The 16010-nt window shown below is 38.4% G+C and overlaps 1 protein-coding gene across 5 annotated transcripts in view; it reads right to left on the bottom strand.

Moving 5' to 3' along the window:
• Nucleotides 1–16010, bottom strand: part of MEI1 (meiotic double-stranded break formation protein 1) — a 957414-nt gene that overhangs the window by 44523 nt on the left and 896881 nt on the right. For all 5 annotated transcript variants that reach the window (XM_075833602.1, XM_075833600.1, XM_075833605.1 and 2 more), the window contains 3 exons: nt 8613–8719; nt 4677–4808; nt 3331–3437 (listed from right to left, as the gene is read on the bottom strand). In XM_075833602.1, coding sequence (XP_075689717.1) covers nt 3331–3437; nt 4677–4808; nt 8613–8719 — 346 coding nt within the window. The remainder of the gene's footprint in view (nt 1–3330; nt 3438–4676; nt 4809–8612; nt 8720–16010) is intronic.

Raw genomic sequence — 16010 nt, 5'->3', positions numbered from 1 at the left:
CAATCTGTAATTTTCATTGGTACCATTTTGGGGTACATGCGATTTTGTTGATCACTTTTTATTCAATTTTTCGGCAAGCCAGGTGACCAAAAACCATCAATTCTGACAATGATTTTTATTTATTTTTGACGGCGTTTACCCTGGGCTATAAATGACTATTATACTTTATTCTGCGGGTCGGTACGATTACGGCGATACCATATGTATATAGGGTTTTTTATGTTTTGCAGCGTTTGAGCAATAAAATAACTTATTTAGAAAATAAATGTATTTTCTGTGTCACCATATTCTGAGAGCCATAACTTTTTTATTTTTCAGTCAAAAAAGCTGTGTAATGGCTTGTTTTTTGCGGGACGGGTTGTAGTTTGTATGGGTACTATTTTGGCATACATGCGACTTTTTGATCACTTTTTATTACATATTTTGTGAGGGGTAGTGACCAAAAAATAGTGATTCTGGCATTGTTTTTCGTTTTTTTTTTTTGCGTGGTTCACTGTGCGGGAAAAATAATATTATAGTTTTATAGTTGGGGTCGTTACGAACGCAGTGATACCAAATATGTGTACTTTTTTTTTACGTGTTCATTTTTTTTCCTATAATGAAAGACTTATTATAGGAAAAAAAGCAGTTCTTGTTTATATCACTTATAACTTTTATTTTTACACTTTTTTTAAAACATTTTTATTCTTTTTTTTACTTTTTTCACTTGTCCCACTAGGGGACACTTAGACTTGCAGCTCTGATCGCTGCTGGAATACATTACACTACACACGTAGTGTAATGCATTTCAACTGTCATTGTGACGTGACAGTCACACTGACAGGAAGCCTACGACGACCACCCTCGGGGTGGTCCTCATAGGCTTCTGTACATGGCAATCTGGAAGTCATTGTCTGGCGTCCGGTTGCCATGGGTACCATCGCCAGCCCCCGTGATTTCACATGGGGGCTGCCGATCGGCGCTAAAGACCTTAATTGTGGCGTTCAAAATCGAGCGCCGCAATTAAGGGGTTAACTGCCGATATCAGCGGCGACAGGCCGCTGATCGGCAACGGGGAGAGCAGGGCTGACACCCTGCACAGTTAACCGCCGCTGCGGTGTAGCGCCGCGCGGCGGTTAACTGTCAAAGCACTGCCGTAACTGTACGTCAAGGTGCGCGAACTTACTGCTCACCATGACGTACAGTTACGTCATGGTGCGTTAAGGGGTTAATAGGTTTGTTTTTTAATTAGAGAACAAAATGAACAGAAGGGAAATGTAAATCGAATCAGTATTTGGTGTGACCACCCTTTGCCTTCAAAACAGCATCAATTCTTATAGGTATATTTGCACACAGTTTTTGAAGGAACTCAGCAGGGAACTTGTTGTTCCAAACATCTTGGATAACTTATCACAGATCTTCTGTAGATGTAGGCTTCCTCAAATCCTTCTGTTTCTTCATGTAATCCCAGACAGACTCGATGATGTTGAGATCAGGGGTCTGTGGGGGCCATATCATCACTTCCAGGGCTCCTTGCTCTTCTTTACGCTAAAGATAGTTCTTAATGACATTGGCTGTATGTTTGAGGTCATTGTCCTGCTGCAGAATAAATTTGGAGCCGATCAGACACCCCCCTGATGGTGATGCATGTTCGATAAGTATCTGCCTGTATTTCTCAGCATTGAGGACACCATTAATCCTGACCAAATCCCCAACTCCATTTGCTGAAATGCAGTCCCAAATTTGCAAGGAACCTCCACCATGATTCACTGTTGCCTACAGACTCATTATTGTACCGCTCTCCAGCCCTTCGGTGAACAAACTGTCTTCTGTTACAGTCAAATATTTAAAATTTTGACTCATCAGTCATGAGCAACTGTTGTCATTTTTCTGCACTTCTATGCACGAAAACATAGCAACTGTTGAGTTGCTTGGCCCTGGTTCCACATTGAAGGTATGGCTTTTATGCCACAATTCTTCCATGAAGACCACTTCTGGCCAGACCTCTCCGAATAGTAGATGGCTGTACCTGGGTCCCACTGGTTTCTGCCAGTACTGAGCTGATGGCACCACTGGACATCTTCTGATTTTAAAGGGAAGACAGCATGATGTGCCTATGATCTGCTGCACTAAGTTTCCTTGGCCGACCACTGCATCTATGGTACTCAACATTGCTAGTTTCTTTGTGCTTCTTCCAAAGGGCTTGAAGAGCACATCTTGAAACCTTTCTGATGCAGTATAATTACCTTGTGTCTTGTTGCTGTGCTCAGTCTGGCCATGGTGGACCTGTGACATGATACTGTCTTCCACAACTACACATTTGTAGAAGAGTTTGCGTGTTCCTAGCCCAGTATTAAGCCTCCTACACAGCTGTTTCTGTTACAGTTAATGACTGTGTTTCAACCTACATATGAAAATGATGATGATTTTCACCAGTTTGGTATAATTGGTTAATCAGACACCTGACTATAATCCTACAAAATCCATAAATTTGTGCAAGTGCAGCTAGAAGCATTGAAGCTGTTTTAAAGGCAAGGTGTGGTCACACCAAATATTGATTTGATTTAGATTTCTCTTCTGTACATTGACTTTCTATTCTGCTAATTGATTAACACCTTTATTTTTTAAAGCATTCTTACTTTGTAGCATTTTTCCACAGCTTCCTAAAACTTTTGCACAATACTGTATATAGATGAATATCAGAGTCACTAGGCAAGATTAAACACAGTCATCTGTGTGCTAAAAATAAAAAGCATATACCTATACCCATAGGATCCTATTGTAGAGAAGTATGCCAAAAATGTGTCTTTTTGGCATTCATTTGACAGATTTACAATTGGTCAGTGGTATTCGCAATTTAAACCCCTCACCCTTTATACCTTACTCATTTTGAAAGGAACACTGCAAGTGGCATTCAGAGAGGAGGAAGTGGAAGAAGCCATTGCAATTCAGCGAAAAGTAGGAGGAAGCACCCAATCTTGGCTTTTTATATAAACTGTGTAATGAGTCACTTACATCTCTTCCTAGTTTTGTACAGTCATTTTCCATAATGATCATAATGCACTTTTATTGGGTTGGAGCTCCCTTTTTCTGTTACAGAATCACAGGCACAGAGCTAAAAAAATAAAAAAAATTCTGGCAACCTACCACTATCATTAGGGGGAAGACGGATTTATTATTGAGTTCAAGGGAAGCTATAGAAATCTATCTTCATTAAGCTCCTCTAAGTGGCAGCTGCAGTCAGACAGAATTTTGTCATTTAGCTCTGCATAATGTTTTTGTTGCTTCCCTTTGAAATGTTGGTCTCTTAGGTGTCTTAAATTTTGTCTTAAAAACGACATAAAAGGATACAATATAGGTGCTGAGATTGAATCCTTTGGAATGCTGTTGATATTCTTCAAAAGTTCTTGGATTACTGATTTTTTAGCTGCCTCTTTAGGAATCTGCTTGTTCTGTAACTATAAAACACAAGATAAAACCGAAATTATATGCAACTATATAACAATATATGCTGGCAATAAAGGTCTTGGAAACTTGTGTTTAACCCTATACGTGCCAAGGACATATGTAATATGCCATTGGTTTAACCGTTTGCTGCGGCTAAAATATAAAGGATCGATCTTAGATCTTGGTATCATATTAAAGCACAGAATCTTGACTCTAGGTGCAATATTTGGGGTGCAGCACTTGTTTGAAGCTATGAAGCAATATGAAAACTTTTCTTCCTGGTTTTGTGTAAAGCAGGGATCTGGGGCTGCAAGTGATCGCAGGTAGAAAGCCTGTTATGTACACATCTTCAGTGACCCCAGGGGTATTAATGTTATCACCAGTCTTACCGATCAGAGGCGATATCTGCTCCCTGATTGTCACATTTAGGTGGTCTCCTTTTTCGTCTCTTACTAAAGGAGTTAGAAGATATGCAGCTACTCCCCTCTCTATGCCTAATTTGTCATTTGTTAGCTCTGTGACTCAAATGTTTACTGGTATGGATCACAGACACCTTTGAAAGGCTTATTTTTTTTTTTTTTTTTTAAATAAAAAGGTCTATCAGTGTTAATTTTGTTTTCTTCATAACTTAGATGTAATAGCTTACAGGTGAATTCTGTGTGTCTCATGCGGGACTGACGGATTCAGTGAATAGTGATAGATACAGCTGCTCTGTATAGAGAATACCGAGCAGCTGTATCTAAAAAAGTAAAACAAATTTTTAATAAAAAGTATTTACAAAGTTACACAAAAGGCGGTGATACACCTTTTTATTTTTTTAAAAATGTTCGCCTTTCAAAGGTTTACATAGCTTTTAAGTTTTTATGATTTTGTAGAGATATGTGTATGTATACATGTATGAACTCTGCACATTTTTTATTTCTAGGAGGTGTTGTGTATCTAAGGATTTGCTTGGGTTCGCCACATACATTATTATTCATTATTTTTTTTTTACAAAATGTTATGCTTTAATGCAAAATTGCATGAAGGTGCCCGTGAGTATAAAGTGCTGGATGGCATTTTTATAATGTATCAGTTGCCTATAGTACTTTCAGAAAATATATTGGAATGTAGTTATAATATGTGTTGTTTTACTTTACTTTAAGGTTTTATTACTGTTTAGAAAAAGTGGGAAAATGGTCCTAAAAACCCTGGTAGACAAATAGTTAAACAAATAAGGAAATATTATGAAATGTTTTTGAAATTCTGACCTGTTGCAAGAAAATCTGTAAATCCAGCACAACAGCGTGTGGAAGATCCATAATTTTTAAATGTGCTGTCTCATCAATAATTTTCCCTATTTCATCCACTGTAAGAATGTTAAAGCTCTCATATTTCACAAGCTCAAGAAAAAAAGAAAAATATTTTCAAATGGCAATTCATATTATATAGTACTTAGAACTGTAGTATAGTATGTCTATTTTACATGCAATATCTAATAATATTTTAAAATATTTTAATGCTGATCTCACACATCTACATACATAAAATTTGAAGTTACTGCTTCAAAATCAATTAAATTCTATAATGTTTATTTATGTAATGGTTTATTTACACAGGTATATTTGTAGTTATTTTTCCATTATGTTGTAATTTTTTTCCTAACAAAAGTTGGTAATTTTCAGATTGATAAGGTGGACCTACTAGGGTCACTTAGCATACATGGGCCATTCATTATTTCACTCTGGTCCCTCAAATACAAATTTCTTAAGTGCTCTATACATTGTCATTAAAGGGGTTGCCCCAAAATTAATTAAAAAAAATCTGATAAAATATAGTGCATGACAATCTTTCTAATAAAGCTAGAATCTGCCCTGTATCTAACATGGATCCAAAGATATCCCCATTAATTGCTCTAGATGCTCTGCTAGAGTTTCTTCAGGCTGGCAGCTAAGGAGGCGTGTTTCTAAAACAGCTCTTCCCCCTCCCTGTCATAGCTTGTATAGGAAGATCGTTCTTTTTCGCTGCCTCTCTAATCATATATTAGAAAATTTTATGATTTCCTATTCTATAACCAAATAACTAAAACAAATACCTGTTTAATTTATAGATAAAATTCACTATAACATTGTACACCCTTGAAAGCTAAAATATTTTTTTATTCAAATAATGTTTTATGTGATTTGAAACAACTTTTAAATTGACTTTTATTAAAAAAATATTTTTACTTTTCAAGATACAGCTTCTATGTATCCCGTATACATAGAAGCTGTACTATTCCGTTATAGCCGAATTTGTCAGTTCAGCCGAACTGACGGCTCGGCTGAAAGCTGGTCCTGCGTGACTCTGACACAAAGGATTTAGCTAATAATGATCACATTTCAGTTCATGAACTTAGATGTAATCGTTATTAGATGAACTTTGATGTGATGGTTATTAGCTGGATCCTGTGTGTCAGAGACAAGCAGGACCAGCTTTCAGCCGAGCCGCCAGCTCAGTTGAACTGTCACCCACGGCTTTGACAGAACAATACAGCTTCTATGCATACAGGATACATAGAAAATATACATTAAAAAGCAAAAAAAAAAAAAATGTAACAAAAGTAAATTTAACCCCTTAATGACTTTGCTTAGTTTGAGCCTTAAAGAGGCTCTGTCACCAGATTCTCAAATCACTATCTCCTATTGCATGTGATCGGCGCTGCAATGTAGATAACAGTAACGTTTTTTTTTTTTTTAAAACGTTAATTTTTGGCCAAGTTATGAGCTATTTTATATATATGCAAATGAGGCTTGAAATGGACAACTGGGCGTTTTTTTTTTCGTTATGTCCAACTGGGCGGGTATTGTGTTTTTAACTGGGCGTGTTTACGTGTATGACGCTGACCAATCAGTGACCAGTCAGCATCATACACTCCTCTACATTTATTTACACAGCAGCGATGTGCAGCCACATAAACAGAGATTAACGTTAATCAAGTGTCCTGATAATGAATACACATGATCATCCAGCCTGGACGTCATGTGTATTCAGAATCCTGACACTTCTGAATTTTTTCTGTGAGATTTCCAGCAAGTGAAACGAAATCTCGTTTATCTCCGTAATCTCGCGAGATTTCGGTTCCCTTGCTAGAAATCTCTGCTGTGTAAATAAATGTAGAGGAGTGTATGATGCTGACTGGTCACTGATTGGTCAGCGTCATACACGTAAATACACCCAGTTAAAAACACAATACACTCCCACAAAAAACGCCCAGTTGTCCATTTCAAACCTCATTTGGATATATATAAAATAGCTCATAACTTGGCCAAATATGAACGTTTTAAAAAAAACAAAAAACGTTACTGTTATCTACATTGCAGCGCCGATCACATGCAATAGGAGATAGGGATTTGAGAATCTGGTGACAGAGCCTCTTTAAGGCTCAAACCCCATTTTTCAAATCTGACATGTCACTTTATGTAGTAATAACTTTGGAATGCTTTTATTTATTCAAGCGATTCTGAGACTGTTTTCTCGTGATTCATTGTACTTTAGGTTAGTGGTAAAATTTGGTTGATACATTCAGTGTTTATTTGTGGAAAAACACCCAAATTTAGAGAAAATTTGGAAACATTTGCATTTTTCAAAATTTAAATGTATCTGCTTGTGGGACAGATAGTATTACCACACAAAATAGTTACTAGTTCACATTTCCCATATGTTTTCTTTATGTTGGCATAATTTTTTGAATGTCCTTTTATTTTTATAGAACGTTACAAAAGCTTAGAACTTAAAGAGGCTCTGTCACCAGTTTATTTCCCTATCTCCTGACTAATCTGATAGGCGCTTTGCTGCTAATAACTACAGTGTGATTTGTTTTTAAAAAAAAGTTTATTATTTTAAGAGTTATGAGCATTTTTCTAAATATGCTAATTTGGCTCTAATAGCCAAATAGGAGGTGACTCTTTCTTTTCACTCTGGGCAGTGTAATTTTTTCTGTATGATGCTGTCTAATCAGCATACAGCTTCTCCCCCTTCCCTGCCCAGCAACACAACACAACTGAATATTTATTGGCCAGATTCTGCAGTTTTTAGAAATATCACACATGTGGCCCTAGTGTGCTACTTAACTGAAGCACAGGCCTCAAAATTGAACGAGCACCTATTAGATTTTGGGGCCTCCTTTTTATTGGAATATATTCTAGGCATCATGTCAGGTTTGAAGAGGTCTTGTGGTGCCAAAACATAAGAAACACACCCAAAAAGACACTATTTTAGAAACTACACTCCGCAAGGAATTCATCTAAGAGTATAGTGAGCATTTTAACCCAACAGGTTTTTTTCAGAATTTCTTGGAATTAGGCTGTGAAAATGAAAATCTAAATTTTTTCACACAAGAAGTAGTTTTAGTTCAGATTTTTTCATTTTCACAAGGAATAAAGGAGAAAAAGTAAAGCAATTTCTCCTAAGTACAAATATATCCTATATGTGGTCATAAACGGTTTAGACACACTGCATGGCTCAGAAGGGAAGAAGCGTAATTTGGCATTTAGAGCTTAAATTTTGCTGAAAGGTTTTTATCGGGTGCCATGTTGCGTTTTTAATGCCCCTGAGGGATAAAAATAGTGGAAACTTTTCAAAAGTGACTTCATTTGGGAAACGACACCCCTAAAGGAATCTAACTAGCAGTATAGTGAGCATTTAGACCCCTCAGGTTTTTGCATTAGTTATTGGAATTAGGCTGTGAAAATGAAAATTACATTTTCTTCCATTAAAATGTAGAATTTATTAATTCTCATAAGGGATAAAGAAGAAAAAGCACCCCAACATTTGTAAAGAAATTTCTCCTGATTTCGGCAGTACTCTATATGGGGTCATAAACTGCTGTTTGACAAAAGACAACTAAATCTATTTTCCGCACTACTAACAGAAGGTATTAAATTCTATTAAGTTCTATTACATAATTCCTATTAATGAAAATAACCTTTATTAAAGGCACGTAGCCTATATTCTAAAAACAACCCATATGCCCAGAAACTTTATCACTCATATAGATGTAATGGTCAGTCTCTGCTAACAGCAGTAGAATTATTATACTGCCTAAACTAGAGGGAAGCGTCTATAGACCGCTTTCTCAGAAAGTTCTTTTATATCAAGGTATACTGTTAGATCAGCAAACGTTGTTTGAAAAGTTAGTGTCCATTCAAGGTTCTTGAACAACTTACCAGTGCCATTAGTCGAAGCACACCGGGTTGTAAGTAGCCATTTGCTTCACAAGTTAGAGATAAAATGAGCACAAATCTGTTCCATGGTTGAGATGCCACATGCAGTACTAGACAAAAAAAAACATAATTAAATATTTCTAACCAGTGCCTTTTTAACCAGTATCCCAAGAAACACAGGGGAAAATTTACTAAGCAAAATAAGCCAGAATTCCGGTAGAAAATGCGCCAAAAAACTGGCGTACATGCCATGCACCAAATTTATTATGTATTTTAGACACTTTTTGTCCATGACAATTATTTTAACCCCATAACAACCAGGCCTATTTTGGCCTTAATGACCAAGCATTCTTTTTTATTTTTCTCATCTTCACATTCCAAGAGTCATAACTCTTTTATTTTTCCGTCAACATAGGCGTATAAGGGCTTGTTTTTTGTGGGACGAGTTGTGTTTTTCAATGGCCAATTTTTTGGTGCATATATTATATTGATTAATTTTTATTAACTTTTTTGGGGGAAGGGAATTGAAAAAAACCTCTATTCCTGCATTGTTTTTCGCATTTTAAATTCACGCCGTTCACTATGCGCATAAATATCATGTTACCTTTATTCTATGGGTTGGTACGATTACGACAATACCATATATGTTTTGGTTTTTTATGTTTTACTACGTTTCCACAATAAAAAAACTTTTAAACAAAAATAATAAATTTTTGCATAACCGCATTCCAACAGCCTTAACTGTATTATTTTTCCGTTGATATCACCATATGAGGGCTTGTTTTTTTGCGGGACATGGTGTAGTTTTCATAATTACTATTTTGGGGTGCATAGGACTTATTGATTAACTTTTATTGTATTTTTTTGTACGTTGTTTTTAGTGGGGTTTTTTGTACGGCGTCCACTGTACAGTTGAATTAATGTATTAACTTTATTCTTTGAGTTGTTATGATCGCAGCAAAAGCATATATGTGTACTTTTCATGTTTTCACTTTTTATGGAAAAAAAAAATGGTTTTATTTTATTTTTACTGTTCACATTTTTTTTTTTTATTATATTTCCAAAAACTTTATTTGACTGTTTTTAATTATTTTTTTAAGTTCCACTAGGGGACTCCCCAATGCGATCTTCTGATCGCAGATCTAATGCTTTGGTATACTTGGTATACCAAAGCATTATTGCCTGTCAGTGTAAAACTGACAGGCAATCTGTTAGGCCATGCCTCTGGCACAGCCTAATAGGCATACAGCCTGGGCAGGCCTGGGGGTCTTTGTTAGACACCCGGCTGCCATGGCAACCCGATGGCAGCCGAAGATCGCATTTGCGGGCCGCCGATTGGTGACAGAGGAAGCTCCCTCCCTCTGTCAATGGATTTAAATGCCGCGATCGCTATTGACTGCGACATTTAATCGGTTAAACGGCTGAAATTGAAGGCTTCTTCAATCTCGGCAGTTGGAGCGGCAGCTTCTGTGCCCGCACGATCTCCATCACATACTTGCTCGTGGGACTGCACGAACAGGCTGCATTGCCCGACGTGCATGTACGTGAAAATGTGGGAAGGGGTTAAAGTCCATATGCATATAGACATAATTGACGGGGGTCCCACTCTCGGGACTCCACTTATAATGTAGAATTGCTCTTACATGAATTTCCAGGAACTCTTCCAGTTTTATGTAAATAATGCTTAAGGGGTATATTATTTTTCTATTTAACCCCTTGGCAACATATATACAGTGCTGGCGCTAGTTAGTTAGCGGCAAGCGCCATGTATATACAATGCGGGGATGACGTGGGCTTCGGGCAGAGCGTGTTCCATACAGTTGTATAATACAGCTGGCACTTTGCTGCAACGGCTGGTATCGGTGAAAACTCAGATCGTGGCTGTTGAATCCCTCAGATGCCGCAGACAATAGTCACCTTGGCATTTAAGTGGTAGGACATAGGGAGGGGACTCCCTATGTCAACCTACCGGTTCCCATGGGACACAACATGCCTACTGGGCTTTATAGGACGCATATCAGTTTTATATTGTTAAAAAAAAAATGTTATAAAATATAAAATAAAAATAAAACAGAAGACAAAGAATTTTTTTTCCCCATTACAAAATGCTTTATTATGTAAAAAATAAATTAAAAAAATACACATAATTGGTAACGCTGTAACCATAAAACCCCACACTAGAAAACACATGCGTTAATTATCCAGCACAGTGAATAGTGTACGAAAAAAAAAAGAAAAATAAGAACAATGCCAGAATTACTACCTACCAAGAAAATGTAACAAAAAGTAATAAAATATTGTATGCATTCCTAAATGGTAACAATAAAAACTACGTCTCGTCCTGCAATAAACAAGCCCTTACACAGCTTCCATCAATGGAAAAATGTAAACTCTATGGCTGTCAGAATATGGCGACACAAAAACAAATGTTTTTTTTTTTTTTTTTAAAAAAGTGTCTTTACTGTGCAAAAGTAGTAAAACATTAAAAAAAATTATTTGGTATTGTCGTAATCTAACAACCCGCAGAATAAACTTATCATGTTATTTATACCGCACGATCAACACCGTAAAAGCAAACCCCCCCCCCAAAATGCGGAATTGCTGTTTTTTCCATTCCCTCTAAAAAGAAACTAATAAAATGTTTTCAATACATTATATGTACCCCATTAAATGTGCCATTAAAATCTACAACTTGCTCCACAAAGAACACGCCCTCACATCGAAAAAATTCTAAAGATGTTGCTCTTGTAACGCAGTAATACAAAAATGAAAAATTTGCTGCGTCCTCAGGAATTCATTTATAAAATGATAAAGAATAAAAAAAAATGATATTTAGAATACTGCTCATATACCATTTTTTTATACCGAAGCAGTAGACCATTGTCTCTCTACAATTGAATGGTATAGCCCATGGCTTAGTACTGTGTGGTGCATGCATGGGTTGACTGAATAGTACTAAACACATACCTTCTAAGGGTATGTTCACACGCAGTAGCAAATTACGTCTGAAATTACAGCTCCTGAATTTCAGATGTTTTTGCAAGTACTCACGTTTTTCGCGGCGTCTTTCACGGATGTTATTGGAGCTGTTTTTCAATGGAGTCAATGAAAAACGGCTCAAAAAACGTCCAAAGAATTGACATGCACTTCTTTGACGCGGGCGTCTTTTTACGCGCCGTCTTTTGACAGCGACGCGTAAAATTACACCTCGTCTGAACAGAGCAACGTAAAACCCATTGCAAGCAATGGGCAGATATTTGCAGACATAATGCAGCTTTCTTTTCAGGCGTAATTCGAGGCGTAAAACGCCTGAATTACGTCTGAAAATAGGTCGTGTGCACATACCCTAACGGAATGCGGGAGATTACCGGAAATAGGGGAGATCTCCCGGAAAAGTAGGCAAATCTCCTGGATGCCACAATCCTCTTCACTCCTGGTCACCACCACATACAATGTCCTGATTTTTATTTAGGGGGTCTGTATTTATTTAGGGAATCGGGTCTGCAATTATTTAGGGGGCGTGATTTGGGGTCTGTATTTATTTAGAATGTCTGGCATGGGGTCAGTATTTATTTAAAGCATCTGGTATTAGGTCATTTTATTTATTGATTTATTTAGGGGTCTAGATGTATTTATTTAAAGGGTCTTGTATTTATTTAGGGGCATGGGATCTGTATTTCTTATGGGGTTTATTTATGAGTTCTGATGTCTGTATTTGTTTAGGGGTCTAGTCTGGGGTGTGCATTAGTTTAGGGGGTCTGGTTTGGGGGTCTATATTAATTTTGGTGTGACTACATAGTTACATAGTTTGTACGGTTGAAAAAAGACACATGTCCATCAAGTTCAACCAAGGGATGGGAAAGGGGAAGTGGGATGGGAAAGGGGAAGTAAAAAATTTCTACACATAGCAGTTAATATTTTTTTGTTCTAGGAAATTATCTAAGCCTTTTTTAAAGCCATCTACTGTCCCTGCTGTGACCAGCTCCTGCGGTAGGCTATTCCATAGATTCACAGTTCTCACAGTAAAGACGGCTTGTCGCCTCTGCAGGTTGAACCTTTTTTTCTCCAGACGGAGGGAGTGCCCCCTTGTTTTTTGAGGGGGTTTTACATGGAACAGGATTTCACCATATTTTTTGTATGCGCCATTCATATATTTATATAAGTTAATCATGTCCCCCCTTAGTCGTCTTTTCTCAAGGCTAAAAAGGTTTAGTTCTTTTAATCTTTCCTCATAACTTAGATTCTCCATGCCCCTTATTAGCTTCGTTGCTCTTCTTTGTATTTTTTCCAACTCCAGGGCATCCTTTCTATGAACTGGAGCCCAGAACTGGACTGCATATTCTAGATGAGGCCTCACTAATGCTTTGTAAAGTGGTAATATTACATCCCTGTCCCGCGAGTCCATGCCTCTTTTGATACACGACAATATTTTGCTGGCCTTTGAAGCAGCTGATTGACACTGCATGCTGAAATTTAGTTTATGATTTACAAGTACACCCAGATCCTTCTCAACAATTGACTCCCGCAGTATAGCTCCCCCTAGGACATATGATGCTTGCAGGTTTTTCGTACCCAGATGCATAACTTTACATTTATCTACATTAAACTTAATCTGCCAAGTGGACGCCCAAACACTTAGTTTGTTTAAATCTGCCTGCAATTCACAAACTATTGGGGTCATATGCACTATTTGATATTTAAATGCTGTAAGTTTGAGATATGTCCTATATAAAGGGGCGGTGCATAAGTAAAACATTTTGTACACTTCATTCTATGGTTTTCAGAATATCCCTGTTGTCCTTCCTAAAAAGTTTGCAAGTATGACTAAACACAGCGTTGGTCACGTGGCACCTGGCAATGAGTTTAATAGGCTCTGTCACTAGTTTAGTAATGCCCTATCTCCTAGCTAATGGGCGCTGTCACACTGATAATGTTAGTGAAAATTGTGTCCCAAAAGGTTTATCATTTTAAAAGTTATGAGCTTTTTTTCTAAATATGCAAATGAGCCTTTATTAGACAACTGGGAGGTAACAGCAGTGATTCTCCTGAGGTGGAGCTGCCTCTGACACTGTCCTATAAGCATGAAGCTGCTTCACACACAGTATAAGAGATAGTCTAGAGGGAAGGGGGATCACTTCAAACAGCCATATCTCGGGCTGTGGACAACCTAGAACAGTTCTGGTGGCATATGAAAGAAGAGATTCTAATATGACAGGATCGCAGTTGTAGCTTTGACCCAACTGGAGATATCGCCAATTGAATACACAGTCGAGAATTTAAGCTGTATACTATAATGTCACACTGTGTTGCTGGACAGGGAAGGGCGAGAAGCTGTATGACGATTGGACAGCATCATACAGAAAACATTACACCGCACAGAGTGAAAAGAAAGAGTAACCTCCCATTTGGCTATTAAGTCCACATTAGCAGATTTAGAAAAATGCTCATAACCGTTAAAATAATAAAAGTTTTTTAAAACAAATCTGTAGTTATCAGCATCATAGCGCCTATTAGATTAGTTAGGAGATAGGGAATTAATAAACTGGTCTTTAACAACAGAGTTATATGACATAGGACATGTTTCAGGTTAATACACGATACATCCATGGGGTAACTTAAGGCTATGTTCACACGGAGTATTTTGCAGGAGGAATATCTGCCTCAAAATTCAGTTTGGAAGTTTGAGGCAGATTTTCCTCTCCCTGCACGCCGATTTTCGCAACGTTTTTCGCCCGCGGCCATTGAGCGCCGCGGGCATAAAACACAGCGAAATACGCTTTCTCTGCCTGCCATTGAAGTAAATGGGAGGTCAGAGGCGTAAACGCCCGAAGATCGGGAATGTCGCTTCTTTTTCACGCGAGGCAGTTTTACTGCTCGCGGGAAAAAGACGCCGACGCCTCCCATTGAAATCAATGGGAGGCATTTTAGGGCCGTTTTTGCCGAGCTTTGCGACGCGGTTTCCGCGTCAAAAAACTCGGCAAAATACTCCGTGTGAACATAGCCTAACAGGACTAATATTTCAATAATGTTTACTATTGTGGATATTGAAACAAGTACTTCGCTTATGTGTATTTATTTACTTGCATGAGATGGGTGACTGTGATTTTGTCAAGTTGCTAATAAAGTAAACTGATAAAAAACACACACTGCCAGTTGGGACAGGGAAAACGTTGGAGGAGACGCTTCAGTACAGGGACATGCAGAGACATGTTTGTCGGGGAATGTGGCCCAGAACGACACCCCACTGCACTTCATCTGCCCAGCGGTGCACATGCCAGGAATCACTCCATACCAGCTGCTTTGTCTGCTCAGCAATGATGGCCCCTGCAGTAATGAATCTGGAACTGTGGTGTCCGGTTGGGCAACGCCACAGCTTCCTGCTCTGTACTCCTCAGGATCAAGGCCTGGCCGATGGAAATGATGTCACAGGCTGGAGAACTTAAAAGCAACTGCTCCTGGAATTCCTTGCTTGTTTCTCAACTCTGGTGGTGAGTTTTTTTTTGCATTTTTCCTGTTGCTCCCAGTGATTTCAAAACTGAAGGCCCCTGGAATAAATTGTATCCACGTCCTTTGGACAATTGAAATCACTGGCAAGGCACGGGAACCGACGGTTCCCTTCCCCGCTATTCAACCTTTTTTTTTTATGCAGGTTGGCGCGATGACGTCGGTGCGATGACATCATTGCGCCGCTTGCATAGTTCCGCTGGGTGCGGCCTGGTCAGAAGAGGCCAGGCCTGCATTGCCAGAGAAGAGGACCGTGCAGGGCCAGGTAAGTATGGCGCTAACTACAGGGGGCCTGTGTGGCACTATTTACAGGAGGGGCTGTATGGCACTATCTCCAGGGGGGTCTATGTGGCCCTATTTATAGGTGGGCCATGGGTGCATTATCTATAGGGGCAGTGTGTAGTTATTCATAGGGGGGCTGTATGGCACTATCTAATGGGGGACTGCATGGCTCTTTATTAGTCAGTGTATTTAATGTAACTTTGCAATTAGTCTTTTATTAAAAAATAATTTTACTTTTGGAGAAACAGCTGTTCTGTATTCCCTATACAGAACAGCTGTATCTCTCGTTTTACACTGAATTCGTCAGTCCCGCGGACCTGACAGGTTCAGTGTCGGCGGGTCCTGCGTGTCTCTGACACACAGGATCCACCTGCAATCGATCATATCTAAGTTTTAAACTTAGATGTGATGAATTACAGGTGGATCCTGCGTGTGAACCGCTGACACTGAACCTGTCAGGTCCGCGGGACTGACGGATTCAGTGTAAAACTAACGATACAGCTATTGTGTATAGAGAATACAAAACAGCTGTATCTCCAAAAGTAAAACTATTTTTTTTTAATAAAGACTAATTACAATGTTACACTAAACACAGACTAATCTATTTATTAAAAA

This window comes from Rhinoderma darwinii, chromosome 7 (assembly GCF_050947455.1).
Source record: "Rhinoderma darwinii isolate aRhiDar2 chromosome 7, aRhiDar2.hap1, whole genome shotgun sequence".
NCBI classification, from domain to species: domain Eukaryota; kingdom Metazoa; phylum Chordata; class Amphibia; order Anura; family Rhinodermatidae; genus Rhinoderma; species Rhinoderma darwinii.
This window is presented reverse-complemented; position numbering and strand designations above follow the sequence as displayed.